The sequence below is a fragment of the Tauraco erythrolophus genome, chromosome 7 (assembly GCF_009769465.1).
Source record: "Tauraco erythrolophus isolate bTauEry1 chromosome 7, bTauEry1.pri, whole genome shotgun sequence".
Classification (NCBI taxonomy): domain Eukaryota; kingdom Metazoa; phylum Chordata; class Aves; order Musophagiformes; family Musophagidae; genus Tauraco; species Tauraco erythrolophus.
Genome location: NC_141471.1, coordinates 57535066 through 57561439, shown reverse-complemented (window position 1 = coordinate 57561439; position 26374 = coordinate 57535066). Strand labels below are relative to the sequence as shown.

General features: G+C 42.8%; 1 protein-coding gene across 2 annotated transcripts in view; it reads right to left on the bottom strand.

Annotated features, from left to right (window-relative positions):
* GLI3 (GLI family zinc finger 3) overlaps window positions 1–26374 on the bottom strand; it is a 197232-nt gene that overhangs the window by 125717 nt on the left and 45141 nt on the right. For both annotated transcript variants that reach the window (XM_086614358.1, XM_086614359.1), the window contains exon 2: window positions 17430–17672. In XM_086614358.1, coding sequence (XP_086470484.1) covers window positions 17430–17672 — 243 coding nt within the window. The remainder of the gene's footprint in view (window positions 1–17429; window positions 17673–26374) is intronic.

The window sequence follows — 26374 nt, the reverse complement described above, 5'->3', positions numbered from 1 at the left end:
CTTTCAAGTGACTTTTTGTAAGAATCTGCAGTTTGTGGAATACAAAGACATGAGTAAACGCTGTCATAGGATGATAAGCTTAAGAATATTTTTTAAAAAAAAACAAGCACACCTCTTTCAGTAAGTGGGGAAAAAAATGGGCCCATCATATAAAAATCTAGGTGTGATTAGAGCTGGCCAGGCTGATAATTGCCCCTCTGAGACCTGCTGCAGTCACTGCACTCCTAACAACACCTGCACTTTCATTATGAAGCAAAATTAACCACATGCATTACAGCACAGCCTATTTTCACCTTGGTTACTGCAAAATACACACAAAGAAGATATCCGAACTCAAGACTAGAAGTTAGGGCCAAGATTTTCAGAAATCAGAATTCTAAGTTAGGCTTTAAGAGTGGAATCTTCAAAAATATTCACCTTACTAGGAATTTAGAGTGTAAATCCTATTATCCAAGATCTGATTAAGTTAAAGAAAACACTCTTCATTTTCAAATTACCAAGCACCCAGGAGCTTCCAAAAAACCTTCTTGATGCACAGCACTTCTGAAAATCCGGCCATTTATTTACATTGCTGCATCAAGTTTGACTCCACACAGTATAAACAATGTTTACAGCTTAAACAGTAATTAACTATCAAGTTACTTGCCCAGTCTCAGCTCTTAAGCAGCTTCATGTGAAAAAATTGTGGCCAATAAAACCACTTTGAAAGAGCATCTATAAAATGAAGGGTTAAAAAAAATACCCAAATTGAAAACCAGGCTAGGAAAAGAGGTTTGAATCCACTTTGAAAGTCTTTCTAGTTAATTACTCAGGCATGGGTTTAGCACATTAGACAAAGATTTTTATTTGTGGCTTTGCCACAAGCTTCCTTGGAGATCTCCAACAAGTCTCAACCTCTCCGCCTGTCAGTTGCTACAAATGGGAAATGGGTCTGTGCATACTGGTTTGAGAGAAAAATAGCACTTCATACAGAACACATGACATGGGGCCTCTCCTGAACCCCTGGAGTTTTGTTTCATTTTTTGAAAAAACAATGTGGGTCAATGATGAAAACATTCTCCACTACTAGCTGCTCGATATTGACTTTATTTATGAGGAATGATGTTTAACGAGTCCTTTAGTATCTTCGAAAACTGCTTTCTTGAGCAGATGGGAAGATTTACTTTATCCCCCCATGCCTGCCTCCCCCCGCTCCGCCACCTACACCTTGTAAAAACTAGGGTATGTACCAAGAAACCAGACAATAGACCAGAATTTTAAAAAGGAATCACTTCTAATTGAGCTATTTTTAGAAGTACTTCATCTGTGTTCTTGTTTTTAGAAGATTAGAAAATCTAATGCTGAACATGTTTGCAAGCCTTCAGCTGTTTTGGCTGAGGAGGGGTTTCATCTCTAACAAGTCCAAAATCAGTTTGTGTGTTTTACAGGATTAGACCCTCAGCTTTGCTGAATGAGCTGTGCCTACTTGCAGAGCCAAGGCCAGACCCCACTGTTCCACACTGCACTTCCCAAATCAAGGAAAACTCCTGTTTGCCACCTAATATCCAAGACCTACATGTTCTTCCAAAGCTGCAACCAGTGCTCAGATAGATACAGAGCACTTGAGCTGACACCTACTGAGTGTCCAAACCCTGTCAGAGCTGCTTGAATGACACTTTGATTCTGCTCTGCCACCCATCAGGGCCTTGCTGTATCTCATAGGCTACACTTAAACTGGCTTTCCCAAGATAGAAAGCTTTGCAGCACGTGCGAGTGCAGGATAGGATCTAACAGGACAGAGTGCACAGAAATAACCTAAGTTTTGAAGAGTTTCTCTTCTTACAGCATGAATGGAAGACAGACAAGTAAATCCCATGTGGCTCTCCATTTGGGAGATGGGGGCCAGGAAGAAAGTATACAGAGAGGTTAGAAAAATGGATGGTCCTGTGGATACTCAAGCATGGATGAAACTAAGTCTGGAAGGTAAGGCAGTGTGCACACGATTTCACAGAAAGTAAGGAGAAAAGTTTGGATTACCTCGATGCAAAGAGAACACCAAAGAAAGAGTTGTACACGAGGAGACCCTAAAAGGCTCTGAAGGAAGACAATATGGAAATCCATCCAGCCTTTTTTTTCCCTCTAATCAAACTCTTAGTATAGATTCAAATCATATTAACAAAGAGTTTTAACACAACAGTTGGCAACTAAAACTAACTGAATCAATTCAACTAAGGTGAATTCCTACAGCTCTCACAGATCACGTTGCATTTATAGACTTTTTGACTATACGTTTCTTATTGCACAGATGGCACCTACAACTGCTATGGCCACTTCTAAAAAAAATTTGTATGTGCTAACAACAGCATTCAGCAGCTGTATGACACGTATGCATGTAAACAGTTAATACACACACACTTCTGTTGCACTGCTTTTTCTCATTTTCAGATTGTTAACTATTTTCTAAATGCAAATAAAGACAATCTAGTGTAACAATCAGACTTAACTTTGAACAGCTCCGAGTCCATTCTACACTTCTTAGCCTGAGATAGCTTTGATTACAACTTTTTTCCTTCCTAACAAAAAAGGTAAGACTCTACTGCTACTAATACAAAATTCACTACGACTGAAAAATTTTAGACTTATGAGAGGTATAAAGCTCCAAAGCTGCAAAGAAATTTTTAATATATGTAAGACATATATATAAACACACATCTGTATATTTATAGACATATATAGAGAGGTTTGGGTAGCACCTGCTGTAGTAGATTTATATAAAGGACCTATTTTTAGCCAATTATAACTTTCTGGAAACTTCTTTTTCAGGAGTTATGTTTCCCATGCTTTATCTCCTATTAAGCAAAATCAAGTACCATATTTTTGCTTTATGTCACAGTGGAAAAAAACCACTACAGGTTTTCATTTTCATATATTGTTTTCCTCTCAAAATGAAAGAACAGCTGAACTTCATGGTTTGAACCGCCAGGATGGCTCATCCCCCACTGATTAGTAGGTACTTTTGCTACTTAGAAAAGACTAATACTAGTATTAGTGAATGTTGCCATGGTATATGTACAAACAGTGCAAGAGCCGGCCATTTTACTTCCCTGTCTCCAAGAGACATTATTTCTTAGAGCCTGGGTAAAGACAAGCCCAGGAGTCAGCCCCAGGGTCCAGAAGGCTACTCTACATTTCTTGCCTCACTGCAGATTGCGCAGCTGAATCCTTGGACCACTGCATCACATTCCCACCAAGCTGTCCGAAATCAGCACCTCCCCTTTGTCCCATCCAGCACACTTGCGTTTAGGATGAAAAAGGAAAGGGGCCAGGAGTGTTTACAGAATAGGTCACAATTTGTCTCAGTGTAGCTGAGCACATTTTTCCACCTGAAACACACTTAACCACGTGCTGTATTATGAACCGTTGTCAAACTGCAGTGTGGACTTTGGGTTTGAAAAGATGCTTCATAATGGCACCTTGCCTTGAAATTACACAAACAGCCATTAAATTTAATTAAATTGAATTAGCACTGGCTAAATTGTCATCAGATGGAAAAAAACCTCACATTCCCTGTATTTTATGAAGTCAGAAACGTAACAGCAACCTTCAGAATACTTCTGTAGAAGTCTAAATTGCTGACAACTAGCTCTAACGTGAAATGAAAGAAGGGGACATAAATTTAACGTCATGTTATTCAAAGTATTTGTATCTTAGAGACAGTTAGTATAGGTTATTTTATTTATATACATATTCAATACATGCATCAGGACTACAGCTAGAGCACTTGACTGGATGTGTATATATAAATCAGACAGGTGTGTCTGTCTGTATAAAGTTAGGCTGCCAAGAATTTGCCTGTATTCCTTTAGAAGACAGATCTTGAAGGGGTGTACAGCACCTCACATCATGATGTATTTTATTACCTTTATTTTAGGTTGTGGGTTTGTTGTTTTTTTTTTCCTTAGTTTCTGCTTCTCCCATCCTCCCACCCTCTCAGAATTAGCTACGAAGGAAAAAATTCATACGGGCAGAATTTAACGATCTTCACAAATACAGTAAAAATTAAGTATGTGCATTACTCTTACATTATGTGCAGTTTGGAAACGTAAGAGTGTACGAAGGTCACAGGCATGTTTATGGTAATAATGGCACCATACAGTTTTATGTAGCCAGCATTAGCTATAGGGTTTCCTATAATACTTTTATAGATAAAGAAAACTAATCTGCTATACATGCATTACGAGTACTTTTCAACATATCACATAACTTCCAAACAAAACACTCAGAAAACAACCCAGAGGGCTCCTGAATGTGCTCTTCCGCTTGCTTTTTCTTTATAAAGTAAAATCACTACACAACTAATGACCAGCTACTCTGTAGGCACCCATGCACAATTCATTATTTTAACCCAAAAGGATTCAACGCATAGCTATTGCTGAGTTTTCTAGGTAGAAATATGTGTGGGGGTTTTTTTAAATAAAACACTATCATCTTTCATAATAATTTGAATCAGGGCCATCAAGCTGCTCAATACAGGTTCAGAGGAGCTAAACCTAAGGACATCTACTGTGAGCCAGAGCTGAGTCCCTTAAGCTGTTTTTTCCCCTCAGAGCAGTAAGTTTACTTTTACCTGTCAGGGTTACTAATACTGTTTTCACTTATCCAACATGAACCTTTGTCTTATTTTTACCTCAACCACCATCTTAAAGTCATAGTATCAAAATGATTTTGTAACACTTTGTTCAAATAGGGAAATAATGAATGATGCTTAAGGGGGGGAAAAAAAAAAAAATCTAGTTCAGAGCAATGTCCCTTTCTTTGGAATCAAGGCTGGGTGCTTTTTTTACATCTCCAAGACACAGATCTATAACAGAGTTCCACAGAAACAGTACCAATAACAGAATGTATCAAGGAGCTGGAAGGTACTTGCTTCCTATTGCATCACCAAACCCAAGGTATGATTCCTGCATGTGTCATTGCTGCACTCTGCTTGCTGCCACTTCACTGAGAGCAGGCTTTGCCCCTTGAAGAAAGTGTTTTTTTCATGAACAAACCCTTATAAGTGCTGATGCATCTTTTTAACAAATTAATGCTGACAACCTACGACACTCCCATGTCCTGAACCCTCTTCCCTGAGCAGAATGGCACGAATGCAAAACTCCCTAGTGCAGGCACGGGAATAAACTGGCAACAGGATGATTTCTGATTCTGAAGCCCAACATCATCACTCCCCTCCCTTAAAAGGGAGAAAGGGGGGTGGGCACAAGAGAAGAAAAGTAAAAGAAAGACTGCCAAAACCAGCAGGCTAAGCAGAGTAACCGGAAGCGCACAATTCACTCCTAATGGTTCAGTGTCTGCAAAGGACTGCTCAAGCTGTGCTCAACAAAAACTCAGTAATAGCCAAAGAGGGAAGCAAAAAAGGCAAGATGTTTGGTTTTACTTTCTGTCAAATACTGTTAAATATGAGCCACTTAAAAAAAATAGAATGAAAGAATGCAATAATGCTTTGCACAGGTGGTACCGAGGTCCCTGGCTGGGCCTTCAGACAAAAACCATTCCCATGTAAACCTTAAAGAGGATTAATCCTCAAGGACCACTGTAATGAGACCTTAAAAGGCTGAACAACAGCGGCCTATCACGGAGGGAAGCAGTAGCCTGCTCCCAGAAGTCTTCTCTAGCAGAGTTACATCAAAGCAAACTGGGACCAGATAGCAGGATTCTGCAAGAATCCCTTATCTCAGCGCTAGCGGATGCTTCTCCTCTGATTGTCTTGAACTGCCACCTGTCCCAGGCATCTTTGAAGGCAACGCTAAGCCTGTGATGGATCTGACCTCCTTGAGCTGAGATTCTTTTATGTCTTTCTTCATTTTCTGCTCTGTTACATTCTTTCCCTGCAACGCACACTACATGAAACAAAGGGAGTTCTCACTCCTTGACTTACTGTCCCCAGCTATTTGAAAGCAAAAAAACAATGTTAGGGATTATACTCCACCCGCAATATGGAGCTGTCCTCCGGAGACAAGCCTCTTATTTTTGAGAGTTATAACTAGATGGCTTTTACACGAAGGGACTTTACAATGAGGTTCAACGTTGCTGGGAGCCAAGATATGAAAGCTGCATATCAGAGATAGCTTAAAAAACAAAAAGGTTCATAATACAGAAGTATATGAAAAAATCACATTACAGGAATAAGCAGGAAAACAACCAGGAAGCAACAAGCCTCAGAGAAAACACCAAATTACCGTAGTGTACGCACGCACCCCATATTGCACACAAATATCCTACAATGCCAGCACCCCGCACACTAACGGTGCCGAATTCATCCTAGATTGAAACAAAGAGTTGTCCAGTTTGAATAAAACAGCAGCTCTGCTACCTGAGGCACACACACACGCTGACATAAGGTATACACCCAGCTCCCACACAGGGATATGGCTTTACCAGGAACGTCACGCATCAGGGTTTCAGTTTGTAAACAGCAATACGCTGGAAACCATGTTCCCACTGCCTTGGTGGCATGTACTTCCAGTAGATATCAGCTGGAGTTACAGCCAGATGAAGATGGGTTTAGGGGTTTGTCACCAGATTTTATTTTGATAGCTACAAGCCATAATACACAGGTCGCCAGGGCCCTGAAAGGGCTGGGCTGAGGAGGAGTGCGGCTACTGCTCCCGCCTCTGATTTCCCACTCTTGCACTCAAGCAATTCTGGACCAGTTTGAGTCCTTTTCTTTTAAGTGCATGGCACTGACAGAAGAGCAAGAAGCAAAGTATAGCTAGGCTGAAGAGGACTTTGCCTGCCAGCAGCACCCTCTCAGTTCCCTGTACTGACAAAATAAAAGGGTTATCATCAGCTGCAGTTAAGCGGGGCTCATGGAAGTATTACGCAGCAGGATGGAAGCAGGAAAGAGGAAGCACCTTCTGCTTTTGAAGCTTCCTGGGAAATCACAGCTGGGAGAATTCAAACGCCCATGTAAATGGCAAGATTCTGCATCAAACAGCTGAGCTGCACACTTGATCTCTCATCATTACATACAGATAAGCAAAGAGTGCAGCAAACAAGGAGCAGATATGCAGGGTCTGAATGTTAATTAAAAAAGGCATTATGTGGAAAATACTGAGCAGACCACAGCATTTTCTGGAGCGAAAGCCTATTGGCACATGTTGCTAAATTAACGTGGCCTAGAGGTGTGCTCAGGAGGAATTTAAAGTTGAAGATGACTTCTTCCCATCCATTTGAGAATTCCCACAGCAGGTTATTGAGCTTCAGGATCACAGAGCAACGTCAAGCTAGCACCAGCCTCCCGTAGGAAAATACAACAGTCACTTCTCAACAGTCAGCAGACCTCGCTGTTTCTGATGACTGTTGTCCTCGGAAGGCTGTGTCAGTACCTTCTGTAGCCTTAACAAGCAGTGTCCACGTCTACATAATTTCTTAAAGGCAGCCCAGAGGCCACCCCTTCAAGATAAGGCATGTCAACCTTGCACTTTGCCAGCATTCAAGCATGGCCTTGGCAGAAACCGGCCTACACCCCTCTGGTCCACCAGGACCCTGCACACCCAGGCACGCTCCACATGTTAGCACAACATGGGCAACACTCCCACCAGCTGTCTACCACAAAATCCCAGAGACAGAGGCTGGTCGGGATGCAGAGGCGCAGCATGCCTTAACCTCCCTGTAGAGACCATCTTTTCGGACCAGTATACGCACAAAACTAACCATCTATGAGAGGAACCATTACAGCTGCCCATGTCCTCAATCTGCCTTTCTGGTCTGTAATACACAGAGGACGGAAGGCACTACTCAACATAGGATGTGTGTTTTTCATCTGTGACATGCACAATAAACAACTACCATGTTTGAAGAGACGTGCCATTTCCCCGCAAGAACCCAGAAACACTTTCACAGGCCAGCATTTTGGGTTTCATTTACGTTTTCTAACTTTTGCCATGGGAGCAGACAAAGCTAGATCAGGCCTTTAGTCTTTCTTTATAAGGTGTTTCTTCCAGTTGGCTTTATGTGCCTATAAACTTGTTTAAATTTTTGGTATTCAAGTTGACAAATCAAGAAAGAATGGTCACTGTCAGTCTCAGGCAAAAGTAGGGTCATATATGAGCAGGCCATACATGAGACTCTCCAAATCAAACACTCCAAGCACTGGGCAGCTCAACAATTAGCCAGTGATATATGACTAGTGCTGCTCTTCTCCCTTCTAGTTAAAAAAAAGAACAAAAATCCATTCCTATCATAGCAGCAATTAATGTTTTCGATGTCTGGCACCAATTTTAGTGTTAGAAGCACTGTAGATCACTGGTGTTGATGCCAACACAAATATTGTCCAGCATGAAACATGGCTTTGGTGCCAACAGCTTCCTATCTCTGTACCATGCTGGTCCGTCCCGGTAAAGCAAGCAACCACTGTTTATACATAACACAGGCCTTGATCCAACAAACCTTATTCACCCAAGTAACCCAATTTCATTTCAACAACGATGTCTGACAGAAGTCACAGCCAAAGCTGGAGGCTTTCAGCAGTCAGATCTGCAGGCAGGTTGGTGGAAAACCATACAAATCAAATGCAGTACGTTTTTACACTAAGGAGTGTGACATGCTGGAATGAAATTTATTTCAACACATTCTATCTCATTAGTTATTTGCTTCAACACTTGGTATGGTGTTACACTCAGCCGTTACCATAATCAGCCATTTATTTGAAAGTATGTCATATGCCATTACTTTTGGCTTGTTACCATGAGCGACTTCAACAGGGGACTGTACATGGAGGAATAACAATGTTTAGCTCTTCATTTGCAAAATGGTAACATGGATCCTTGGGAATTATGATTTTAAATCACAACTAGCAAGAGAAGCAGGTAAGATGAAAGAGTAGAATATAAGGCAACTGGGGATTATTACAAAGTTCATTGAAGCCAGCAGCTGTTGATTCATTGAATTCATTGGGTTCTGGATCAGTGGCCGTTTGGCTGTTTGGGAAAAACGATGGCTCAGGGCAGCACTGAACTGTGAAAGGGAAACCAGAATGAACAATGGATGAGGGACCCTCTCTGCTACCTTATTCAGTGTGAAGCAGGAAACGAGCATAATTTAGATTAGAAAGCTATTCTGTTATCTGGGGAGCTATCTGTGCCGAACTCTAAAAACTCAGCAAGACAATTTTGGAAAGACAACACAAAAGATTCTTTCGCCTTTTTTTAAAATAATTTACTCTTATTTTTAAAAGGAAATATGAAGACCATGTACAAACTTGTATATACAAAGACTCCCATGCACATACTGGCTTTCCTGCTGCCATGTACCGACCACCACCACACATGCCAATGACCACATAGCAATAAGGCAGCTGTACTCTTTAATAAAAACACAGCTACCAGTACATCGGTGTTTTGAACACACTAGTGATTGCTGCCTTGGCTGTAAGTTATATGATCAAAAATGAAAAAAGGTAGCCAGTATAACTCTAACTGAAGGGGAAAGCATTCCTGACATGATCTCCAAACTCAGATGTGACCCACTGAGCAAGCTCAAGAGCCTCAGTTCTAAGTAATTTGAGCAGTGTTTTAATAAGAGGTTAGAGAGTACCGTGTAAACTCCCCAAGGGTCAGGCTAAGAGGAAGCTAATTGGGTTGCTAGGTGTGAATAAAAGGAAGCAGAGTCTATGGCTAAGAGGCTCTCCTCCTAAGTACTGAGCCCAATCAATAGGAATAAAGCTGTATCCACTAGTGATCCTGAAAATGGTTCAGCAACGAAAGCATTTAAACTGTCTTAAAAGTTCACTGTTCAATCCTGGACTCCAACAGGAAGTCAAAGATGGTGCTGAGACACCCATGGGACACTCTTGAAACTGCACCTTACCAACAGGAACCATGCTGCTTTTCAAAACCTCCCTTGACATGCTGCCATTGCCCCCACTGCCCAGCCTGAGGCATCCTCGGGGACACAACACCCTCCTTCAATGCCCACACATTTGGATTTTCCCCCAGCCCAAAGGGCAGCAGCAAGGAAGGACAGTGCACATCCAGATCTGTGACAAGCACCCAGGATGAAACAAAATTACCACAAGGGAACCATGAAAGAGGAGCACCCTGTAGACATTAGCTACTCTGCAATCTAATTATTGCCACAGATTTCTTCACAAGAGCTGGATGATGGCAGCAGAGACAGGGATAAAAAAAAGAACTGAACTTAAATGTTTATTTTCTACATTTGGACACAGTGATTTAAACACCCAGGTACAACACTGATGAGGATTCAGTTGCCTAAACACAGACACATAGCCATCTTAGACTCCTAAAGTATCCGAGATGTTCATACAGAGTTAACAGATATGACACAGGATGTACTGAAGACCAGTCTTTCTATGGTGGCAGAAACAGACCAGCTAGGAACCTCCCAGGCATGAAAATGGCACTTGAAACCTCTGCTTAGGCAACTGAATTCCTTCTATTGCATTGACCAGATGGAAGGCCACCAATGCAAGAGAACCACCTCCCTGGCAGTGTAAACCACTGCACAGCTATTGAGTACATGGCTTGTACTCACCAGCTCAGGAGAAACTGCTTCAGTTCTTGGTGAAAATGACCAGCACTGAAACAACACCGGGTTCACATGTTCCCCATGCTTTGCCACAAAGGCTCAAGCTGTTGCAGCCACAATGCTCCTTACAGGTCCAGGTAACACATCCGACACCAAAAGCTGTGTGAGGCTGAGTTCTGGCTCTTTGAAAGCTCTAAGCGGCCAAGTCAAAGAGGCTGCTTTTCAAACCATGTCCCCTTGGCCAAGAAATGCTCACAGGGCAAAGCACTCAAAAAAGTTGACAGACAGCAACCTCAGGCATTACGGGATGCTTCAAAATTTGCAACAAACGATGCTTATCTTCCTTTGGCCACTACTTCTCTACATACCTGTCATACTTGGCTAACCCCCTGAACTACACAGCCCAAACAACGGCACAAAGATCACTCTGATAACTAATAAAAAGAGAAGACTAAGGATCTTGCCTGTTGAAACGGCAGTTAATGAGCACAACAGCTATGCATGAGGCTGTGGGATTTTGGGGGGTTTTGGTGGTTGTTTTTTCCCAGAGAACACAGCTATAGGAAGTACTAGATCTCCTGAATGCTAGCAGATGTCTAGGAGAGAAGAAACTTTATCAAAACTTCTCAACTCAGATTTTTATAGCTTCTAAATTCCACTCCCTCCTCTCTTTCCAGCTGCTGATGCTACAGAAGTTACCATGTAGGGACGCAAGATCAGTCCAAACCCACTACAGATCTTGTCACAAGGCTCTGAGACAGAAATGTCCACGTATTGAGGAACACAAATTTTCAAGCAGCTTTTCATTCTCTCCTGATTTAGAGACAGCTGATCTGCCTTGAGGCTGAAGAGATGGATTACTTTATTTCTTGGCTTTTTTTCCAGAGTTCTTAACTATGATTCTGTGGCTCTGAGCAATGTATTCTGTCTCATTCCATGGAAGGCAGTATACAACAAATACACACTGTAAAGCATCTAGAAAAGCTAAAAAAACACCAAAGAAACCACACCCCACAGCTTACATGCACTTGAACCACCAAAAAGAGAGATTAACAGAACCCATCGGCTTCTTAGAAGGTTCCATATCCAGTAGCACCTGGCAGGTAAATTTTCTAACATGCCTTAGAGGGATAAATTTTTTTTTTTTCTTTTAACTGTGATCCTCAGGACATTTTTAATGTTTTGAAGTCTAACAGAATTATAGGGCCATAAGAGATCTTACAAATACCCTATTCTACCCTTCACACTTAAACAGGATCACCTTTTTCCATATCATTGCCTATAGTTTACAGCTGAAATTAATACTACTAGCAAAGACAAGAAAAAAAGTCAACATTTGAAGATACATATTCACCTAAACTTCAAAACAAAACAAAGCAAAAAAACCCTAAAAGATCACCTTTCAGCTTCTTAAACATATTATATTGCAAGGCCTTTCAGGTATTGGCAGTTCTGCAGTGTCTCATGCTGAGGAGAAAGGAAACCCAGCAGAAGAAAGAATGTTTCTGTGTGCCACTTCTAGCTCTAAATCTATGGGTGCAACTGTTAATTCCAAATGAGAGGACCACACAGGGGCCACAACACCAGGGCTCCCACAAGACCCCGCTTGTTCCACAGATGGACTCCAGAGAAATGGTCAGGAGTATTTGTAGTGAGCAGAACTTCCCAAACATGACTAGGGAGGTCTGGGAGGCATCCTGGAGAAGAGATTTCCATTTATAAGCTGCTGTTAAGCTTAAGAGGTCTGCAGCACTTTCCAAAATTTCAAACTGAAGCTGCTCCAACTCAGTTTGATTTTTGAGAGCAGTAACATTTTTGGGTTTTGTTTTGTTGGAGGATACTGAAAGATACTATTACATTTTAGATTTTTATCCCCAAAACGTTTTTGCAAACATGCTCATTTTCTTCAAGACCAACATTTCAGTTGCTCAGCTGACACCAGTAATCTGACATTCTGTTTTGTACTAGAGACTTTTTTTCCTGAGTTTTATTAAAAGCTTTAGATTTTACTTTTTCAACTACCCCTCCTTGACAACATTTGGAAACCACCCCATAAATCACTGTCAGTGCAGAGTTTTGTTACTGGACTGCTTAAGGCCCTCCCCTGCAAAACGCTGCAGAAAGAGCTGAAGAAGTAAGACCCAGATTTTTAGAGGTATTTAAGAGGTTGAACTCACTTTGAAATTGAAGAGCCCCTAAATGTCTCTAAAGGCCCCAGCCCTAAATCTCTACAAGGATTCCTCACTGACACTCTCCTACCCCTCTCCAGCAAGGCTGGGGAAACCCTCTATAAAAAGCCGTCCCAGACTCTTGCCACCTGGTGACACTGTTCCTAGAGGTGAGCGAAGAAAAGCAACCACTTTGGGACTATCCTAAAGTGTCTTGGTTGTCCCTCCAGAGTCCCAAAACATGCCAGGGAGAAGACAAGGGAGGCCACCAGCTTCCCCACCTACAAAGCAAAGGGAGACCCTCTTCCATGAGCTCCTCTGCTGGTAGTGACCTGGACTGCTCTCACTTTCCAATGGCACATAGTCATCGTGGTTCAAGGCACATTGCCTTGAAAAGTCACTGCTTTCTAATTAAGGCAGTTTTAAGGCAGTGTTTCCAGTTACCAGCTTGCATTTGCAGAAATAGAATCTAACTTCCTTCCCCCCCCCCCCCTTTTTCCTTTTCTATGGAGAGATGAAGGAAAGGGGATTCTTGTCAATAGAAATTAAAACACAGTCAATGAACAAGTGCACCTAGTGAACCAGCACCATATTTTCCTTGCTGTGGTCTTTTGTTCACATTGCAAATTGATTTTGAGATGACACCAACACTGGGTAATCTAACCCAGGCAGTTATGAGGGGCCCAATCCTTACAAAGCACAAGTTCAGGCACAGTCAGTGGGAACCGAGGTCAATCAATACCTTTGGAGGGTTAATCCTACGAAATGTGCAATAAGCAGTTCCCACTCCCCCAGATAGATACAGAAGCTTCAAACCAGCAGAATAAATCCTCACTAAGGAAAAAGCAGGGGAAGAAAAGAAAAAAAAAAAGAGTGAGTTCCCACTTTCAGCTACATTCAGTGCATCCTCTTTGAGATGAAGGGATGTACCAGAAAAAGAGAATCCTGCCAGGGCCATTCCTGTATTTATGAATTTTTAGATCAGAGCCAACTGAACTGTCACTGCCTTTTACTTCAGATAATTCTTCAGGCTTTACTAATTAGGAACTAACAATTCTTTCAGATGAGCTGTGCAACCCAGGGAAGAATACCAACAGTATGTTTTAAATCAAAGTGTTTACATCAGGAATGATTCATTTTTTCCATGAGGAATGGCTTGTGAGACAGGCAGTCTTAGCACTACCATAAATCTGCGTGGGAATTAAAATTGGAGAAGAGAATAACAAAGGGAAGTTGCTGTTCCCACCTCCCCTGCCTCAGCCCCACCTCTAGAGACAGAATTTACATTAACAAGGGGCTCCAACTACCACTGCAATCAGTCTTTGAGAAACACAGGGTTTTAGATCCATTTAAGAAACACTTAAGCTCAGTAACCCTCCTCAATAAAGAAAAGGCGCAACACATGAGAGGAAGCTCCAGGATTTTTGTCATCTGCCCTAAAGCTTTTAAAAAGAAAAAAGTTTTTAAAAGTTAAAAAGAAAAGAAAAAAACAAACCACCAAAAATAAAACCTCCAGACTTTGTGACTATTGTCTAAAGGTGCTTAAGAATGCCCTAACAAAAAAACACAGAAAACAAAAATTTCTGGCTTAGGCCTGTGTGTTTTCCCTTTTATCTCCTGGAGGACAGAGGGCTGTAGGCTGAACACGAGACTGCTCTCATGCTCAGTTACTAAATGGTGGAGGAGCTCTCTGGCAGTGCAGAGGGCTGCCAGCTCCATAGCATGTTTCATCTCTGCTGTTTGAAAAGCTGGTCCACTTGAAACACAACCGTTATTCCCCACCCACACACTGCAGGAGAGCAAACTCCCCCTCAATGAGGTATTTATTCCACGTATATGGTAACTATTATTTCCAACATTTACAGCATCACTCATTTTAATTAGGAAAAAAATTACAACAACAAAAAAATCCTGCAACGCACACAGAGACATGCATATTTACATGTAGAAATGCGAAGCATTCAAGTTGTTTCTAATAACTGCAGCTCCTGGAGGGGACATGCCTTCTACACACAATTGACTTAAATGCTCTTTTTCTTTTCTTACCATAAAAATATACAGATGTCCTTCTTCAAAAAAATTATTTTCCCTTTTCCTGTGTTACAGGAAGCCTGCCCACACTTTTAAATACAAAGTGGGTATAAATAGAAGCACAAATTAGGCATCTTGAAAAGTCTGTATTTTCCAACCACAGGGAAACTAAGGAATTACTGTGCGTGTTTACATACCCAACCATGTTGAATTAAAACAGTATTTGCTATCCATATGCCCAGCAAAACTGGCAAGAAACTAAGGAAGGGAACGATAGCCTTGCTGGTTCTTTACCTGTTGCTACAGTGGGACTGGGGTATGTTTACATTATTCAGCCTTCTTCATATGGACCACTGTGTCAGCCTGAATACAGTCACCACTTTGATGAAAGCATGTCTCACATATATAAATGATATAACTACTATGAAAATTGCAGTAAGCCTGTCTGCTTTCCTATAACTCTTAACTAGATGTTTGTCTCTTCAGTTGTCCTTCTGTATCACACCTATTAAAGGTAAATAAAAGCATGATGGCTCTTTCTATGACATTAATAGCTTGAGGGATTTTATAAATCAGTGAGTACAGATGTACAACTCACAAAGGCAGCAGTGAAGCAGGTCTGCCCAGCTGATGTTTTCTGACTCAGACTTCTGCTTTAAGATCATGTTGCTCATTTAAAATTAACTCATCTCCTGTTTCTCTACTGTTATATGCTGGATAACTTCTGCTGTTCTCTCAACTTCTGACATCAATGTTTTTCTAGTAGCCCACACATCCTAACTAGCCAGCATTACTGGTCACAATACAGACATACCAGCTTCATCAAACATTGAGAACTCTCATCAAAAGGTAAATTCAATCAAATAAAACAAAACAAAACAAACTAAATGCAAACCACTCAGACTCATTCTAAGCGGATGGCCCTTTTTCTTCGGTCTGAATGTTCAGTAGTATCAATAACACTTTGGAGAAGATTTAAGGGGTGCGCTGGCAGCCGGTCAAGATGGTCGAAACTGCAATCGTCACCACTAAATTCAGCATAAGGTTTGTTGTTTGTTTGGGGGGTTGTTTTTGTCACACATTTAATCTCTCCTCAGCTGCACTGCCTACAAACAGAGAAGCTATTTTGCTTCCCCAATGAGATTTTTTTTCTGTAAGTGAGATTTGGGGGTTGCATTAACAAACTGTAAGCTACGGATGGTGTCTCCAACCCGCAAGCTAATATTTCTACGCGCTGCTGCTCGTGAGCGGTCGTTTGCTCTGCACATTCACGCCTCTCTGGCAGACAAGTCTGCCGGTGCTGTGCTGCGGCACATCAGAAAGATGAGTAACTCCCCAGAGGGTGTGAGCTGGGCTGTGCAAGAGAGGAGGAGGAGGAGGGTGTACAGAAACCCACTGCCTACCCTGAAAGAGAGCTCAAAAGCTTAACTGCAAACTTTTCCCCTAAATACTGATCTAAACTATAAAGACAACAAGTGTTCGTTTTCTCATAATACCTCCATCCTTATTAACAATCAGGCTGGTCTTTTTTTTTTTAAAAAGGAGGTTGGTGCGACTTAAGGTTGTGCGAGACATACTTTGATCTGCACCCTGATGAGTGAACATTCCCCTTTGCTGCTAGCCCAACTAATGAAGGGATAAAATTAGCTTTTATCCCTGGCACTTTCTTTAGCAAAAAAACATGCACTAATCAGCTGTCCTCACTAATCAGTCGTCTGGCTAATGACCTTTTGCCTTAAAACACTAAAATTTCTGAATGATGTGGAAAAAAAACAACAACGCAGAGTGGCCCCTCTTTGTGGGTCTTAAGCCTATCATCTGGAATTGAAGACTGGAAGGTTAAATGGCAAATCTGTATCCTGACTGGGTGATAAATCTATAATCAAAAGGCCCAAGTCTTGACACCTCAAGATGTACTTCATTACTACACAACTAAATGATTTTTTTTCCTCTTTCTTTTTTTGTAAACTAGAAGCAGATGAAAAAAATTGCTTAACTCCCTCATATTTTGCCTGTGGAGAAATCCATTCCACATCTGTGTTCAAGTGTCAGTTAATTTCTTACTTTTTTATTAATGCCTAAGTGGAAATTCAGAAGTTGAAACCATTTGCCTTTTTTTTTTTCACCCCCTACAACTTCAGGGAACTGTAGCTGGGGAAGAAAATTGCAAAACCACTCCATCAGCCCACATACTCAAACACACACGTGAATCCCTAAAAAACCTCCAAAACACAGCAATAAAGCTTCTAATCCCCCCCCCCTCCAAATTCTCACTGTACAAGGCATAGTCTTTCCTCCTCTTAATACCATACTTTAATGTTGTTTTGAAAGAGGGATTTTAAGGCCTGTTTCATTTTCCTTCTGTGCTGTCTTTAACGAGGCTTTTTTTCTTCATGTATTAAGGAGGTGGAGCACATGCAACCCTGGACGGCTGAGGAGGATTAGCAACAGATGAGATGTCCTGTGGAAGTTGCTTTGCAAGAGGCCTGCGATAATTTCAAGCTGCAATGCAACTGCCTCCTGGTTTTTAAACTTCAGAAAAAAAGAAAAAAAAAAAGGATTGCATTACCTCAAACCCCTGCCCCCAGACAAAGCGGTTCTCCCTGGGGACAATACTAGGCAACAAATAGTACTGCCTTAAATTTGACAGCCTTGACAGCGTTCCAACTTCACATCCCAAAATGAGCTGGTAATACTCACGGTAATGAGGGTCCATGTAACCGTTTCGGGGGTCCATGGTAAAGAGCGTCCCACGATAAGGTACGGAAGGTTCGGGAAGGTGCGATATAGATCCATGGATCTCCTTCTTGATTAATGAGGCCCTTTCCTCGCTCGACGTTGAAGGCTCTTCACTGATCTTGCCGAGGCCTTGCCCACCCTGCGGCTGCATTGTGATCGCGTTCCTTCTCTCTCTGTGATAGGTCTGCCCAGGACTTTCATCCTCTGCAAAAAAACGAGGGAGAAGAAAGACAGGAGGGAAGGAGAAAGAGAGAGGCACACTTTTAGCCCATTTATAGCAAATGCAATAAAGAAAAGTTCTCCTCCCCCGCCCTCCTCCTGACTATCCCCTCCTCGCGGTGTAAGTTGGTGACAGTAGGTGCACGTGTGGCTGTGAGAGATGGCCCGGGGAAGCCCGCTCGTTCCGTGCGGGCAGCGCCGAGCGTAGATCACCGTCACCCATGCGCCAATGCTCCTACCGGCAGGGCTATCAATCCTGAGGGAACAGACACAGGCTTGCTGTTTTCTTGCCTCTGGGACAAGGAAACTGGGAGTTCGGGCTGCCTGATGGGGAGGCAAAAAGCCATTCGTCACAAAGAGGAGAAGACGAACCCCGCCGGCTGGGCCTAAATCAAACCGAGCCACCCACCGCTGCTCTGCAGCCCGGCTCCGCTCCCTGAAGGTTTGCCTGCGGGAGAGGCTGGAGCCTTGCACGGAGGTCGCTGGCAGTCAGAAATGAGGTGGGAGACAACAAAACGGGTAAAACTGCTCAGGATACAGCGCCAGCAGCATCAGGCAGGCACAAGCGAGGCCACTCGCTCTAACAGTGTCACCACATGGACGTGTGCAGGGTGGTGGAGCACACTCCCTCTCCCTCTTTTTACCCCCATATCCACACAGACAAACCCACAAATTCTTAATTAAAAAGAGGAAAAGAAAAAGGAGGGGAAAATAATTAGCAGGGTCATACCCAAGCCCTAGTCTGGAGTAAGCCTCTAAGCCTGTGCTACCACTTGTGAGGGGAAAAGGGTCTCCTGACGATGGCTCCAGCAGCCTCCCTTGCAGGCAGCCCCAGGACCAGGTGCTGAACCAACCCTCTGCTCCCACATGAATTTTAACCGCCAAGGACCACATACACTCTGAAAACCAGACCAAATGGTTCTGTTCCTCAAAAGCCAGATCCATGTTCCCAGGTACATTTCACACGTGCCATGTGGCAGAGGGGTTTTGTTAGCTACACGAGTCTCTACTGTAAAGGCTCTCCTTAAGTTGCATTATTGCATTGAAATACAGAGCTGTTTCTTTAAACTAGCGCGATTGCTGGCTGTAATCCTTGGCCAATACCCATGCTCCAAGTACAGCCTTGTTCAATCAAACAACATGTGGGTGTACACCAATACACTCTGAAGAAATACTGATAAATATGCTTAACTTCAAAAGTCGCTCAGCAGTTCTAGAAGTACATGAAGAACCTCAGATTATTAAACATAGAGGACAGAAAAGGTAACTAGAAAGGAAGTGAAAACACCCCTAGGAAATAAAACTAAGGTATACTTCTCCACAACCCCCATGCAAGGAAGGACCATTGACAACAGTGCCAAGACTTCCCTTCAGTTGTCAGAGATTTGAGGTCAGGGCTAAATCGTTACTAGTGCCTTGCTCCGCTGTACTTATCACACAGCAAATGCACCAGCCAGCAATTCACCAGGAGACCACTTTCACCAAGCCTGACACCAGCATAACTCAACCTATTTGCCTTCACATGATTTAGATTAGAAACAGGCTCTGTACGAATACATACCTGGAGCTGAATTTTGGCCATTATGTGCAGAAACCAGCTACACCGTTGCCCTGAATGCAGTGCTCACTAGGCTTCTCCCTGCCCCCTCTCCTCCCATGTAGCAACAAGAAAACCCAGCAGTAGAGCCTATTGAGCGCTTAATTATTTCTCTATCTCCAAGCATTAGAGTGACTGGAGTCTGCTGACTTATCAGCATCTTCCAGGGACCAAATTCTTTTTACAGCCAGCAGTAATTCTCCATACAGAGCATTCCGAGGTTGGGTCTGAGGAGAAAGAGTTAATGGAAACGGACAACACCACTGCAGAGTTTAAACCCTTTGCCCTTTTCTACTTTTTATTAATATGCACAGGCACCGGCCCCTGCTTTGGATTATAGCAGGGTTTAAGGTTTCAACTTTTTACACCAAAGCTGGTTTTAGTTAGAGAACTGCAAAAGGGAGTCTAAAACTTTAAAACTTATATGAGGTTTTTAGAAAGCTGCTTGTATAACTGAAAAAAATAAAAAATAAATCACCCCAAAGTCATATTTTCCATCACGTTTCTCTCTAGCTGGAGTCTTTTATGTTAAATTTCAACCTAGAGTGAACTTTCACTGATGAGATGTAAACTCTTGTAAAAATAGGGGATTACACTCCATTTGAAATCCTGACAGACCCTTAAGCGGAGCAAGCTAACCTGCGCTACCACGGTGCAGAAAGCAGCAAGTTGGAGTGATTTGTGGGGCTGTATAATCAATCGGAGGATCAGATAGGATTTCAGTTCTTTTACTCTTCCATATAAAGATAATATTTGTTAAAACTGCCATCCTGGGATACAACAAGAAGCTGACGTCTGTCTGCAGGCTCCACTTTTATTCTTTCCTACTCAAAACATGCATGTGTCATGAATCAAGGTACTAGTGACTGCTATGGAACAAGCTGATTTTCCAAATTGCTGAATGAAATTCAAAACCTACTTTCAGTAACTTTGAAACTAAAGGAAAAATGTGTTTTGCTTTAATAAGTCTTCCTTTTTTTTTCCTTGGTTCCTCAAGAAAAAAGAAGAAAAAAAAAGCAGGATTTTTCCTTCAGCATCAACCATCTCTCCCCATTATGAAATTACTGCCGTGTGCTGTTAGGAGTCAAACATTTCTGTACATTGTCTGCCATCTAAAAATTCCCCCCGAAGTATTTTTATTTTAAGTAAACAACACAACGGCATTTTTGCAATAATAAGGCACATTCAACGGCCAGACATCTCGCTAAGCGCGTGCTTAACGCCCCGCGCCACTGAGCGGCTTTTGATCGGGGGCAGATGAGAAACTTGACAGCGCCCACGCTGCAGGACACGAACAGGCAAGTGGTTTGCAGGAGCTGCCCGGTCGCCAAGCGGGGAAACTCCTTTTGCGGGAACACGACCGACTCTCTCAACGGCAGGCGAGCCACTCCAGCGCTCCAAAAGGCGAGAGCTGTCTAATCTTGTTCTGGTTCAGCTGGAGCGTTCAATAAAGTTTTAAGAGTAAGCGCGGGCAAGCTGCGCCAGGCCAAATTACTGACAGAAACGTTCTGTCCACCATGGCAACAAGTGGGGCTCTCCAGCAGCAATGTAAGCACACAGCCCACTTCTCCGGCAGCATCTGCCAAAGGGGTTTACAGCCAAATACACGACGATTGTTACTGCTCTGCTCACATTTTAGAAGCGGACGGCTTTAGGGTCAAAAGAAACATCCGATTTACTAAAATCTCACAGAGAGGAGAATGCCAAAGTTAAAGGGACTGATCCTCCCTCATCTCCACCTGCTTCCTGCTGGTGGGGCCCCACTGACTCCAGCATAGTTTATCCCACCATTTGTGGATGTAAGAGAGAGGGGTTAAACAAGAGAAAAAAAAAAAAAAAGAAAAAAGTAATCAGGCCCCAAGAGCAATCTGCATAAGCTTCTCTTTCTTCATGTATACCCTACTCTGTCTCAACAAGCCAGTAGCCAGAGACACGTGCTACAAGTGCCCAGCCTGGAACAACCACATTAATCCAAGATTCTCCCATTTACTGAGAAACACCCGATTTATTCCTGCTGTTCTGATCAGAAGCAGTTTTTATTATAAGTGCTGAGCACCAAGCAGCACCTCATTTAATCAACAAGCTTTTTCAAAAAAGCTCACACTGGAAAGCATGCCCGAATAATCACACTTCTAACTGCTCAGTTAATTCACCCAGAAAACTAAAAATCAGGACAAACCAAAACCTAATGCAAAAATCCATGAAACTTCCTTTCTCTCTTGAGCTTTTTTTGCTCTTTTTTCTAATTGTGGACCAAGACAAAGTATAAGGTTCTTTACTTTAAACCTCTTAAAAAGTTGAAATACACCACGCTAAAAACCAGTCCCAACACACTCCAGAGAGACCGCTGCTTAAACGAGACACCACCAGCCCAGTTCAATCTGTTTATGTACGAAGTTTCATCGCCGCATTTCTGCGGGCAACTTGCGGAGAGCATTAGTGTCTCACGAGAGATGCGCCGACGCACTTCGGCCGGGTAAGAGAAGAGACAAGGTACTTACAACTCAGTCCAAGAGACCCTGGCTGACGCTCCCTCCAAGCTCTTCTCTTGACCAAAATTCTCTGGCTACCGGGACATGGGCATTCCTCCCTCTCTTTCTCTCTCTCCCTCTTCCCCCCTCTCCTCGTCTCCCTCCCTCTCTCTCTGAGGCAGTGCTTCTCCCATTAGAGGAATTAAAAGTGGTTGGTGCCATGCTAAATTTAACAAGCTCATTAGTATTCTTCCTGTGTGCTTCCTAGTGAACTCTCCCTATTCAAGCAGCTCTCTCTAGCTGAGGGGTCAGGCGGCTAATCATTAAATCAAACTAATGTCACCCTATCACAATCGGCCTAAGAGAAGGAGGGTTTATTATTTCAGTTTATGCTAAATAAACGGTTTTACAAATGGTCTCCAAGCAAGGTCAACAGCAGCTTCAATTACAAGACAAACTTAACAAGAGTTGCTATAAACCAAGTGCTCCATATTGACCTAAGCACAAGCTCGGCTCCGCATATTGCCACTAGCAGGATTGTACAGGAATGCATATTGTAAAATAAAGGAAAGGGTAATCTTTTCTTTGCCAGAATTTGTGACTGCACAGAGACTGCTCATTCACCTCTCCCCAACCAGCTTGCTGCTCAGCTCAATTCACCCCACACAAAGGCTGAAGACCAGACCTCAATGGACCGAGTGAAACATGTTCAAAACTAGGCTCTCTATTGTGACTGAATTTCTTAACATCTTTTCAAAAAGCGGAGAATGCCTTGAGGCTAAAGGAAGAAACAGGCTAATGGTGAATTGGGAATACTGAGCAAATTTCAGAGCCCTTTCCTCCTAGCTTTTGAGGTTGAAAGCAAGCTCTTTCCTTTCAAGTTTCAAAGTCCTTTTTCCTCCCGCAGTGTCACAGAAGGATTTGAAAAGAAGGTAATTGTGCTCACAGTCCCCCTGATCAGAGCTTACGTCCTATTTCTGGTATTTCGGAATACTTCTTGCAATAATGGTGCATATAGCTCAATCCCTTAACCGTCCTGCACTCTGCAATTGCTCATTAAATGAACAATTGCTGGTATAAAATGCCTTTTATGTTCAAGGTCTGGATATAAGATAAGCATTCTAGTACTCTAAATTTGGTTTACTAAGGAAACTCTCCATCATTAAATTACAAAACTGAAGTCAGAATATCAGTCTTTCCCAGAAAAGTAGCATTTTAGGTTGCTGTGAGCCAGAAGGAAGGCGGGGGGAGGATGCAAAAAAGACTGACTACTTAGACTCTTAATAGAATAGATACCTAAGTAAGAAAGCAATTTCCCTCATGTTTAAGAAGGTCTAAGTTTTTGAGACTTGATATTTTCTTTTTTGAAGCAATGCAATAGAGCAATTGCCGGGCTCATTAGGACATGTGTATCTGCGCCTTCGTGCATACACATACCGATCACTACTCTCTGGCCACCTTAAGAGCCAAGCGGGAGGAAATACATCTGTAGCACTGTGCCTGCCTTTAAAAACAGCGTATGTTGTAACCAAAGTTCTGTTTTGGGTGGGTACAGTAGTTTAAATTGGGCACTCTTGGTCCCAAGTTTGTTATTTTCCTGCATTTGGAGCAACTGCACATGAAGTACACGCTCTGGAAACACCAACGCAGATACGAAGCACAATGCTCATAATTGGTTTTAAAAATAGACTCCGACCATGCAAGAGGCTACAAAATCTGTTAGATAACAAGTACATACTTTATTTCCAGTGCTTAAGCATACCTTATACAAGACTTTTATGCTTATAAATAGCATACATTATCTGAGCTCACCACTGAAAATGTACAGATTTATATTTCCGTTTGTAATGGATTTTCAGCTTAGTTATTTTCCCATTACCGTATGTACAGTATTTTCCAGGAACTGATTTGTGACCTTTGGAATATGAATAGACAGCTCTTTTCTCTGGTTTTGTTTGTTTTGAGAAACCTGTTATATTCTTTTTTCATCTTTAACTTTCATTGGAAGAAAAAGGATTTATCAACAACACAGAAAGCCTTGGGACCCAATCCCAACAATACCTACATAGTACTCCACTCCCTCATTATCTTCCACAAATGAGACATACGTTCATTTTTGCTGCACCTACAGCACAACTTAACTCAATCCTTTTTCTGAAAGCACAGAGGAAGCCAGAACACAGTGCATCAATACAGTTTCTATGACTTTTGAAACAGAGCCTGATCCTGCGCCCCTCTGGGTCAACGGCAGAGCTCCCACCGACCGGAGGAGACAAGACTAGGCCTGTGCAGAGCTCATGCTGCTCCAACACTAAGTCAGCGACACATTGCTATCAGCAGAACACGGCTCTCAGCCTTTTCCAGCTGTGCAAGTAACTCTTCCACAAGACTGCTGGGGAACCTGCTAATGGTACAAAGCAGCTTAAAATTCAGGTGAACTTTTTCAGCCATCTAGGTAAAAGAGCCCTGTTAGCAGCAACGTCTTTACCTCAATTTCTTGATTATCCAGATGAACTTACACTGCTTGGTGCCTCTCCAACTGCTCCCAACTAAAACCAAGTGGCTGAAGTCAAACAGATATATATCTAGCAGAAGGTGCCCCTGCCCATGGCAGAAGGGTTGGAACTAGATGATCTTTAAGATCCCTTGCAACTCAAACCTTTCTTTGATTCTATGATATATGAAATTATGTAAAATAAATCCACTCAAAGTTTCATCCAAGCAAACACCTACCAGATTTAACAGGGAGCCTGCATCTACAAGCCTCATCATCAGACCTATAGGGAGAGGCTAAAAATCTCATTTAAACTAAAAAAGAAAACCCTACTCAGGGGAAACGAGAGCTGTGGTCACAGCTACCTACACACAAAGGCACAGGGTGCTGTGGAAATTTCCTTGTCAGTCTGAAGACTCTCACCTTCAGAAGGCAAACAAGGAGGACAGGAGGTAAGGCTGGACTGCCCTGCACCTGATCCTATACCTCACTGATCATGCAGGATGGGGGCGGGGGGGAGGGGGGGGGGGGGAAGAGTAACATTTGGGTATACGCCTGAAGTTACTGACCTGACACTCGAGCCATCTCACTGACTTCAACGTCTTTGCATCATGCCACGGAAGTTGCTCGCTGCAAAGAAGATTCCTGGGGTATCCTGTTGGCTAAGTTTGCCCAGAGCTGCCCCGGTGAACGGCCAACCAGTCGGCACACAGCGCCTGAGCCCCGCAATGCCCAGCCCAGGGGCTGTGAGTCTCAGGGAAGCTGGCGGAGGCACTGATTCTCAGCAACTCACAGGGTCAGGCTCCAAAGCAGTGGGAGCCTCACTTCTGAACAAGCCCTCTCCCAGCCTATTTCCACACAGGCTTTAAAATAACAAAAACAAACAATTTAAATCAAAACAGCTGAAAGCCATTTTCCCCCTTCCCAAGTCCAGGGCTACGTGTTTCTCCCATGGCAGACAGTGGGTTATTGCAGCGATACTCAACACCGCCCGCAAGCGCGGCCCCCGGCACTCTGGTTTAGGTGTGAGTGACGACATTGGCTGCTGCGGGAGAAACACGAAACCCTGCACCCAGGTACCGAGCAGGTGGGGAGCTTTTAAGTTTACCTTCCGTGGGGCCTACAAGGCCCAAATCCTCCTTGCTTTACTCGCACCGTAATCCCGGGGATTCAGTGAAACTACTTGTGCAAGTAGAGCAAAAGGGATTCGCGTCCAGCATCAGCAAGGATCCTGCTGTTGGGCATGGTCTGTGCCTGGAAAACGTATTGGAGATGTTTGTTAGCATGTGGACGTGCTGTACCATTAGTCTGGTGAGAAAGTGACTCTTAGTAGTAAAAGCATTTCGTAGTTCCAGCAGACAGAAAAAAAAGAAAGCCTTCATGCAGAAGTAGAAGACATTTGAAGGTAGAATTAATTGGTAAAACTAACACATAGCCATGTGACTTCTCCTTTTAAACCTGCAGAACCAGAAGGCAGGCAAAAACATCTCCTCTTCCTGGTATGGTAAATTTTATGTTTTGATTTTGCTACTTGAGGTTTTAAGAAATGCACACCAAAAAAAGTCTGCAAAAACAATCTTGTTTTTTCATTTCCCCTTTTAAAAAGTGTTCCACCTTACAAAATTCAGCAAAGACTGCAAGTTACTGGCACAGTAACCCCAAAATAAAATGTTTGTTTCAAGTCTGCCAAGCAGGGCTGAGAAACCAAGCTTAGCACCTTAGGAATATCTCCAGGATTATTTCTCCTGTCCAACATCTAGCCTCTTCAAAGAGCCAGGAGTCTCAAATACAGCTTGGAGAAAGACGACTATGGACATCAGGACCTGACTGTTGGCAACCATTCCTCAGAAGGGAAAAGCTCCTCGGCCTCTTGCAAGACACTCAAAAGGATTTGAAAACATTATGAAGTTCCTTCCATTAGCCAGTTATTAGACTGTTAGTCACTGCTTACTTTGAGCGGGCTAATTAGTTACATCAAAGGCGCTACAATAAACTCCCAGGAGGGTTTTAGGGGGGAAAAAAAAAAGTATTTCTCAACCATCTAATAGCGCATTTATGCCTATCTGAGGGTAACTACCTCATTTCACTCAGACACTGGGGGACATATTCTGTGGTGCTGTCACTT